The 10,236-nt window shown below is 37.6% G+C and overlaps 1 protein-coding gene across 3 annotated transcripts; it reads left to right on the top strand.

The window, feature by feature from the left end:
• The first annotated feature begins 397 nt into the window (after positions 1 to 397).
• On the top strand, positions 398 to 9,332 carry LOC117296003. 3 transcript variants are annotated; one of them, XM_033778839.1, is made up of 3 exons: positions 398 to 789; positions 7,492 to 7,554; positions 8,946 to 9,332. In XM_033778839.1, the coding sequence occupies exons 1-3, from the start codon at positions 578 to 580 to the stop codon at positions 9,019 to 9,021; spliced, it is 351 nt and encodes a 116-aa protein (XP_033634730.1). In that variant the 5' UTR covers positions 398 to 577; the 3' UTR covers positions 9,022 to 9,332. The 3 variants fall into 3 exon arrangements, 1 of the variants encoding a protein (XP_033634730.1); XR_004519710.1 differs by lacking the exon at positions 398 to 789 and adding an exon at positions 6,756 to 7,089; XR_004519711.1 differs by lacking the exon at positions 398 to 789 and adding an exon at positions 7,343 to 7,382.
• Positions 9,333 to 10,236: the final 904 nt, after the last annotated feature.

Below are 10,236 nucleotides of genomic sequence, written 5' to 3'. Positions count from 1 at the left end.
ATCAGTCTTTCCATCCATGACTAGTTTTTCAATCCGAACTAACTAATAGGAAACATTTTTACTAATTGAGCTAATGAAATTACTAATCAATATTTTTTAAAGACTAATACGAATTTGTTATTTCTAATTTTGCCCGTAGATTAGTTGATACAGAGTACTGTTTGACTAATTTGTTTCTCTCCAAAATATGAAATGACAAGTCTGACATAGCAATGACAAATTGGTCGACTAATGTGTGAGAAAAATACTAATTGAATTGGCTCCGAAGGCGAGGCACATTACAAACGCCTGATACAGAACTTACTCGTACAACGTTCGGTCGAGTGCCACCGCCCCTTCCTCTCTATCAAGAGGTTGTGAATTATTGTGTATTCTGAATTTCTGAATTATTAAATTTAATTCAAGAATAAATTCCTGTTTCAACTTTTGGAAAACATGGGCGCCGCTTGTAACCTTGGAGGTAGTCTGTAAACAGTGCTGTCATTAATCAGCACGGTGAGTACGATTAACAGAACAGCCAGAACACAATCCCACCCCCCGGTTAGGCCGGTTTCGCGCCGATATTGTTTAGTGCGCGATGGTCGCGCAGCATTGCAATTCAGCACAGTTATTTACACTGTTTAAAAACCATTATCGCAAAATAGCGTGTAATTGTCACTGTCGCGCAAATATCGCCCGCGCGATTGGTAACTTTCCCTCTCGTCTGCATGCAGCATGCAGCAACAAGAACGTCAGGTTATTAGTCCGTGTCAACGTGTGCTGTTGGTGGGTGATGGAATATGAAATAAGGTAATTAATATATTTTATTCTGTTGTAATTATTCAGAAATATAATATCGGTCAACGTTAGGGATTGGTGGTGGCTTTTTGCAGTTGGTCAACTTTAGGGATCGGTGATGGCTTTTTGCAATCGGTCAACTTCAGGGATCGGTGATGGCTTTTTGCATGCGGTCATCTTTAGTGATCGGTGGTGGCTTTTTGCAATCGGTCAACTTTAGTGATCGGTGGTGGCTTTTTGCAATCGGTCAACTTTAGGGATCGGTGGTGGCTTTTTGCAATCGGTCAACTGAAGGGATCGGAGGTGGCTTTTTGCAATCAGTCAACTTTAGGGATCGGTGGTGGCTTTTTTGCAATGAGTCAACTTTTGCAACCGGTGATGGGATTTTGGGATATCCGAATTTTGCGTCCGGTCGGTGCAGGCCTACTTCAAAACCTATGATTGTGTAGATTGTGGACATTAGTTGTGTTATTTTCTAGTTCACACCAACATGGAGGAATACATTAGGATAGGGTGTGGAAGGGTTATCTATGTCCCACAATTGGTTGTCGTCTTCCGGAAATGGTGTATGCCGGGGAAATACAAATATTTATATTCAGTGAAGGGAAATGTTTTTGAACAAGAGTCTCTACCGATAGTTTTGTGTGTAAGGGGAAATCTGAAATCATACAAGTAGCCCTGTGTAAACAGACCCGGAGGTGAGAACATTATGACCACACAAAAACCGTTTTGATGGGAAAACACATATTATGTGCATCATGAATGTGATGGACAAACACAGGCCGGGACGCACTCAACACGTTTTATAAAAGGCTAGGTAAAGTATTATACAAATATTTCCTTGTAATAAACGGAGAGGCACGTATTAATTGAATCCAAAGCGAAAAACGTACTATATAAAGTTCTTAATTTACGGGGGGGGGGGGGGGGTGTATAAAGTATAAAGATAAAAGAGTTAAATCTTATATAAAATTGAAGCTTGAAAATAAGCTTTACTCTAAACGTAATTTTGTTTTAAATTATTAATCAATTAACCTTGTGATCTTCATTTGCATATTTAATTAGTAAATCTTAGTAACGCGCCATATCTCAAGAAGTATACTTCCGGGTCAACCGGAAGTTGGCCCATTTTTTGTTTCAGTTATACTACACAATCAATCTTCATTTTTTGTTTCAGTTATAGACTCCTTTTAAATTTTTACTTTGGAAAACCGTGACCCCATGTTGACCTCTATTTTCGGGTCAACCTGAATTGGGACCAGATCTCAAGACCTATACACCCTATTTCAAACTTGTTCCAGTTTCCGCGACCCCATGTTGACCTCTACATCCGGGTCAACCGGAAGTGGGACCATATCTCAAGAACTATACAACCGATTTTCAAACTTTTTTTCAGTTGCACACTCCTTTGTGTTAAATATTAACTTTGAAAAATGTGTCCCCTTGTTGACCTCTACTTCAGGGTCAACCGGAAGTGGGACCATACCTCAAGAACTACACCACTAATTTTTAAACTCTTTTTTACTTAGAGACTCTTTGAGCATTAAGGATTAACCTTAACAAAATTTGGCCCCCATATTGACCTAGCTCTACTTCCAGGTCAACCGGAAGTGGGACAATATCCCAAGAACTTCACAACCTATGTTCAAACCTTTTTTCAGTTATAGCCTAACAAACAATACAGTTTCGATACGGTGCCGTTAATTATGATGATGATATTGAGCCAGAATTGGGCCAGTGCTGGCCTTCTTACGGTCAAGCGTCATGTCCTTGCTAGTAAAGTGCCCACACTGGGCCAATGTCGGTTTTAATGAGGCAAACTATTTTAGTTAGGACGGAGGTTTGCCTGTCTTGGCCAATATTGGTTTTGTGCGGCACACCGTTTCGGCAAAATGATGAACCTTTAATGGGCCAATGCTGGTTTTGTAGCGGTGCACCATTTTGGGAAAGTGGTAGAAAACCTGCAATGATCCAATACTGGTTTTATGGCACACCATTTGAGAAAACAGGCAGAAAACCTCTCATTGAGCCAATACTGGTTTTGTAGCTGCACACCATTTTTGTCAAAATGGTGTCATATAGAAAACCTTTTCGGGGCCAATCATGCCAATACTGGCTTTGGCAAAACGGTAAAGAAATATGTTCTAATTACTAAACCGACTTGAAAATTACAAAGGAATTAGCCCATGCAAGTTATTGAGCTGGGGTGGATTTCACAAAGAGTTAAGACTACTCTTATCCCGAGTTAGGAAGAGTTAATCGTCCTTACTTAGGACTAGCCATACGTTTCTTATATCTCCAAGGACTATAAGTTAGGACTAGGCCTAACTCTCTGTGAAATCGACCCCTGATGGTACCGGCATTTTGAGAAACCGAATACTATTAATAAAACAACATTCTAAAATGTATACCTCCTTTATTATTTTATTGGTTTTTACATAGCATTTTTAATTTGATTTATTCATTGCTGCTGTTTTTTTTTCTTCATTTTTTATGTTTTGTGTTTATCATGGACAACTACACTTTATTGTAATGAACTTTTTTATTGCAAAGTAATTTCATTTAAATTTAATATATTTGATATACTTTTTGCATTTTTATTTTATTAATAAAACCTTACGAGTTAAAATACTGGTTGAATTTTCGTCTGATAATGAAAGTTTTACTTTCTGTCATCTGTCTACTGGTTTGTTGGCGGCACACCATTTTGGCAAAATGGTAGAAAACCTCTATTGTGCCAACACTGGTTTTGTAGCTGCACCATAGACAATCTTTTCTGGGCCAATTCTTTTTTTTTTTAGCGCCACGCCATTTTGACAAAATGCTGGGCCAATACTGGTTTCGAAAGTGGCACACCATTTTGGCAAATAATGGTATAAAACAACTTTTTGTGCCAATACTGATTTGGTAACGGCCACCATTGGGCCGGCATTGAACCGACATTGGTCATAATATGCAATTTTCAAGGCAGGGTGTCAAAGCTGTGGCACAGGATGTCTTAAGATTGTCGAAACAATTAAAAAATTACAAAGTAATGTAATTTGTTAAGATTATTTTTGCTATAAAATATCCCAAAAATTGTAGATATTAATAAATCTTGATTTCAATAATGTAATAATTTGGAATAACTGATTGCCCAATGTATGTATGTTATCTGGGTATAAAATGGTACTCTTCTAAAAATGTTTGGCAAGTCAGTCAACCCGCTGGTGAGTGTAATTTATTCCTCCACGGTGGTGTGAACTAGAAAATAACAACAATTAATATCCACAATCTACACAAATGGTGTACCACTTCGAAACCAGTATTGGCCCAGAAAAGATTGTCTATGGTGCAGCTACAAAACCAGTGTTGGCACAATAGAGGTTTTCTACCATTTTGCCAAAATGGTGTGCCGACAACAAACCAGTAGACAGATGACAGAAAGTAAAACTTTCATTATCAGACGAAAATTCAACCAGCATTTTAACTCGTAAGTTTTTATAAATAAAATAAAAATGCAAAAAGTATATCAAATATATTAAATTTAAATGAAATTACTTTGCAATAAAAAAGTTCATTACAATAAAGTGTAGTTGTCCATGATAAACACAAAACATAAAAAATGAAAAAACAGCAGCAATGAATAAATCAAACTAAAAATGCTATATAAAAAACAATAAAGTAATAAAATGGTGTGCCGCCAACAAACCAGTAGTTTAGAACATATTTCTTTAACGTTTTGCCAAAGCCAGTATTGGCATGATTGGCCCCGAAAAGGTTTTCTATATGATACCATTTTGACAAAAATGGTGTGCAGCTACAAAACCAGTATTGGCTCAATGAGAGGTTTTCTGCCTGTTTTCTCAAATGGTGTGCCACAAAACCAGTATTGGACCATTGCAGGTTTTCTACCACTTTCCCAAAATGGTGCACCGCTACAAAACCAGCAATGGCCCATTAAAGGTTCATCATTTTGCCGAAACGGTGTGCCGCACAAAACCAATAATGGCCAAGACAGGCAAACCTCCGTCCTAACTAAAATAGTTTGCCGCTATAAAACCTACATTGGCCCAGTGTGTGCACTTTACTAGCAAGAGCATGACGCTTGACCGGAAGAAGGCCAGCACTGGCCCAATTCTGGCTCAATATCATCATCATAAGTAACGACACCTTATCGAAACTCGACGCCGGTACATGCCACCATTGGCCCGATACAGTATTGTTTGTTAGGCTATAAATGAAAAAAGGTTTGAACATAGGTTGTGAAGTTCTTGGGATATTGTCCCACTTCTGGTTGACCTGGAAATAGAGCTAGGTCAATATGGGGGCCAAATTTTGTTAAGGTTAATCCTTAATGCTCAAAGAGTCTCTAAGTAAAAAATGGTTTAAAAATTAGTGGTGTAGTTCTTGAGGTATGGTCCCACTTTCGGTTGACCCTGAAGTAGAGGTCAACAAGGGGACACATTTTTCAAAGTTAATATTTAACACAAAGGAGTTTGCAACTGAAAAAAAAGTTTGAAAATCGGTTGTATAGTTCTTGAGATATGGTCCCACTTCCGGTTGACCCGGATAAAGAAGTCAACATGGGGTCGCGGAAACTGGAACAAGTTTGAAATAGGCTGTATAGGTCTTGAGATCTGGTCCCAATTCAGGTTGACCCGAAAATAGAGGTCAACATGGGGTCACGGTTTCCCAAAGTAAAAAATTAAAAGGAGTCTATAACTGAAACAAAAAATGAAGATTGATTGTGTAGTATAACTGAAACAAAAAATGGGCCAACTTCCGGTTGACCCGGAAGTATACTTTTTGAGATATGGCGCTCTACTAAGATTTACTAATTAAATATGCAAATGAAGATCACAAGGTTAGTTGATTAATAATTTAAAACAAAATTACGTTTAGAGTAAAGCTTATTTTCAAGCTTCAATTTTATATAAGATTTAACTCTTTTATCTTTATACTTTACACACCCCCCCCCCCTAAATTAAGAACTTTATATAGTACGTTTTTCGCTTTGGATTCAATTAATACGTGCCTCTCCGTTTATTACAAGGAAATATTTGTATAATACTTTACCTAGCCTTTTATAAAACGTGTTGAGTGCGTCCCGTCTGTGTGTGTCCATCACATTCATGATGCACATAATATGTGTTTTCCATCAAAACGGTTTTTGTGTGGTCATAATGTTCTCACCTCCGGGTCTGTTTACACAGGGCTACTTGTATGATTTCAGATTTTCCCTTACACACAAAACTATCGGTAGAGACTCTTGTTCAAAAACATTTCCCTTCATTGAATATAAATATTTGTATTTCTCCGGCATACACCATTTCCAAAAGACGACAACCAATTGTGGGACATAGATAACCCTTCCACACCCTCTCCTACCCATTTGTTGTTGTTATTATTAGCTTTTTAGAAAGAGCTGATTAATTTGATGTTTGTTGCGTTCCCCCTTACATAGTTATAAAATGGTACTCTTCTAAAAATGTTTGGCAAGTCAGTCAACCCGCTGGTGAGTGTAATATTCCTCCATGGTGGTGTGAACTAGAAAATAACAACAATTAATATCCACAATCTACACAATCATAGGTTTTGAAGTAGGCCTGCACCGACCGGACGCAAAATTCGGATATCCCAAAATCCCATCACCGGTTGCAAAAGTTGACCGATTGCAAAAAGCCACCACCGATCCCTAAAGTTGACTGATTGCAAAAAGCCACTTCCGATCCCTTAAGTTGACCGATTGCAAAAAGCCATCACCGATCCCTAAAGTTGACCGATTGCAAAAAGCAACCACCAATCCCTGAAGTTGACCGATTGCAAAAAGCCATCAACGGTCGTGAATATGCATGACCGATCGCTATATACCATCACCGATCATGAATATGCATGACCGATCGCTAAAATGGACCACCGATCGTGTATTATCACCGCTCGCTAAAGTTGATCACCGATCGCATAGGACCACCACCGATGACAAATTTGATCACCGGTTGCAAAAGACCATCACCGATGATTAAATGCCTCTTTGGCGTTCCATATTTGGCGTTCCATAATAGAGGACTTGCCTGGCTGAGAATGAACAAACGTTAACTTACATAAGCAACATTTTTAGTTTCCCTTTTCAAATTTCAATATCAACTCAAAAAAGTTTTATGAACTAACGTACTGCGGAGTACATGTATGTTGTACTGCTGTACGTAGTATAAAATTGCTATTGCTATCACTACTTTTAAGTAAATACACCACCATACACGAGCAACCGGTTTCTGCTGAGCCAGTCACCAGTGCAGTGACGGCAAGTTATGAGCAATTCAGAAATTAGCTGTGAGTCACAACAAACTAAACAAAAAACAATTTTATTAGCATGATTTATAGTCGCCAAGTTTTGAGAAAAAGGTGAAAATCACAAAGGGCAAAGCGATGTTTTCAGGAGAGTCGCGTATTAAATAGTAAATACCAGTACTGCTACTGGTACATACGCTGTACATGCTAAAATAATGTTTGTATCCTGAGGCGAAAGTTATTTTTGTGACATTGTTTTCCTCATTTCTCAAAAACTACAGCACCACAGCAAGTATTTTAAGGGAAGCTTTCTACCACCATTATCTTAAAACTGTGTAAGTTTAATTTTAAATGTAAACCTTTGGACATTGCGTTTTGGGTCGTACAAAAAGTACCCAAACACTTTAAGGATTTTAATTAAGAAACCTTTGTTTTGTATTTCAGGTTGACGTGCATGTACACAGGCCTACATACATCCCATACAACTTTCACCATGGACTCGACAAAGTAAGTTCACTGCCTACACAGACACAGTCAACAGTTTTTCACATTTTATATTTATTGATGGCAAAATTAAATTTCTGCATGAATACCTGAAGCAGGACATTTCGTACCCAATCATTATTACTATTATGTAAGTTGCACAAGGGAGATTTAGCCACTTCTAGTGTACTAGAGTAGCTACTACTCCTAGCTAGAACTATTTCGGTTTCGTCCGGCTATCGTCTCCCGTAACCTCATAGGTTTATATCTCTCACGCTTTAAACGATGATGGTTCAATGGTTGTTCAATGAATTTTGGAATCAAAAATCTCTCTTTATTTTTATTTTAATGTCGCAAAAATTAGGCTCTAATGTGTCCTTTGATATCTCAATGTCCAAGGGGGCGACCAGAGAACCCACTCGCTCCGCAATCTCAAAAAATGTTAAAAGTTATAAATTCTTACTGTTATTCAGTCCCCAAATACTCTGTTTTACCACTACACTACATGCTGATTGTCCCCGAACTCTGCCGAACGCATCGCGAAGTCACGACACGTGACGAGCGTGCGCATATTATTTTTTCCCAGGACAAACGTGGAGAATTATCTACACACGTTTGTCCTAGAATTAAAAAACACTCGATCCGTGCTTTGCGTACAAAAACATATGGACACGCGTCTGGGAACCAGACGTCTGATTCCTAAACGCGTGTCCATATGTTTTGTACACAAAACACGGATCGAGTTTTTTTTTTAAATTCTAGTGTAAGCGGTAATGTGTGTCAACTGAATACTACTTGCATGCACCCCCACCTCCTTTCTGGCAAAACCACCACAGAACCTTCATTTTATGACCCCAAATAAATTTAAATGGTTTTTGTACGTGGTAATCTGCTCTATCAAGCAGAGTTTTTTTTCATGAAATTTCCGGAAAGATGTTTTTTTTTAATCTGGGTCAAAAGTCAAGGTATTGTGTCAAAGTTCATGGTTATTTTTTTACTTATTTTAAGGACTTTTGATTAGAGTATTTAATTCTGATCCAAATTAGCACAAATTTGTGGAAAACTTGCCTATTTATGGTTTATTCCTTTAAATGGGGTGGGGGTGATCACCCACGAACTCGTGGAATATGAACCCCCAAAAAAATCTGCATCCCATGTTGACATGGGACGCAGAAGCACTGTCGTGTTTTTCTGTATTCCACTCATGCTTGTATAATAACTAATAGTGTTATGTAATGTCATGCAGTGGTCTCAAATTGTAGAAAAAAATGTTGCAAAATTGCTTCTCAAAGCACTGATGTGCTGTATTGTAGCATAAATTAAGTTTTGTCCATTTAGTACTTGAAGTATGAATAAGACATCTGGTTGCTTACAGCAATATTGAGTAATTTACTTTTTACTTTTATTTATTGAAGGATGAAGACACCACACATCCTGTGTACATCGAAATGGATGAAAAATCGACACATGTGTCTACAGAGTTTAAAGTAGTTGCAGAAGGCGAGGTAGTTTCTGTTGTTGATGATGTAACAACAGCAGTCGCGTGCTACATTTCCTCGTTTTTTGTATTTCACCTGCAGTACATCCCAGAACTAGTGAAGACAATTGCTTTTTATCAATATGGTGTTCTTAAGATTGACGACCAGACTGGTATTCATAGTTCATATTCTTTGGATTCCGTGACCATTTATTTGCTACCTTTTTTTTTCGATGGATTTGACGTCAGGAACCATTTAAAAAAAAAAAAGCTCCTATGAACCTCTGAAATGTGATAGGAACTTTTTTTATTGCGCAATATTCAAAATGGCCGCCAATGCCATCTTGAAAAACATAAATTGTAATAGCTCTGGCCCCAGATGACCTAGACGGACAAATGAGATGTCCTTTTCCACTATTTCTGGCATGCCAAATACACTGGAATTGTAATTGTAAAGTTTTGGGACCATCTTGACCTCTAAATCCAAGATGGCCGCCGTCGCCATCTTGAAAAAACATACAATGTAATAGCTTTGGCACCATATGACCTATATGGACAAAAGAGATGTAATTTTCCACTATTTCTGACATGCTTAATACACTGGAATAGAAATTGTAAAGTTTGGGGACCATATTAACCTCTAAATTCAAGATGGCCTCCTTCGCCATCTTGAAACATAACTTCCATATTAGCTCTGGCACCAGATGACCTAGACAAACATAGACTTAAAATATCAAATAATATAATAGAGGCATGAATAGGTTTTCATCACTCAGGATGGCCAGTGATATTTTTAGATAATAATCTTATTAAATCTTACCGAATTAAAATGATAAAGACAAACATAATGAGAACTCAGTAAAACATTTAGCAACTAGAGGGGGTACTTCAAGCAATCAAAGAAAAAGTAAACATACATAAAAAAAACAAGTATTAATTACACCTAGCTTCTCATACTTAATTAAAAAACAGCTGATAAATCCATCTTGCATTTAGTCAATTTAAATTAAAAGAGGTTGGATGGTCCCTATAAACAAAACAAAAACCATAATTGATTGTTCATATGTTAAAAATGAAACCCTAATTGTTCTCTCAGTTTATCTGGTGCCAGAGCTGTCACATTTCATAATTTTCAAGATGGCGGAGGCGGCCATCTTGGATTTTGTGACCACAATGATCCCTAACTCTACAATTACCATTCCAGTGGATTTTGTAATGGCAGAAATAGT

Source organism: Asterias rubens, chromosome 1 (assembly GCF_902459465.1).
Source record: "Asterias rubens chromosome 1, eAstRub1.3, whole genome shotgun sequence".
Lineage (NCBI taxonomy): Eukaryota > Metazoa > Echinodermata > Asteroidea > Forcipulatida > Asteriidae > Asterias > Asterias rubens.
The sequence above is the reverse complement of the archived record's forward strand: the minus strand, read 5'-3'. Positions and strand labels throughout refer to the sequence as shown.

Bases quoted from the DNA above. Each gene is read 5' to 3' on its own strand.
- LOC117296003 (XM_033778839.1), top strand. From the start codon at position 578: ATGGTCGCGCAGCATTGCAATTCAGCACAGTTATTTACACTGTTTAAA. The intron at 790-7,491 runs GTAATTAATATA...TTTGTATTTCAG, and splicing joins GTGATGGAATATGAAATAAG to GTTGACGTGCATGTACACAG. The intron at 7,555-8,945 runs GTAAGTTCACTG...TATTTATTGAAG, and splicing joins TTCACCATGGACTCGACAAA to GATGAAGACACCACACATCC.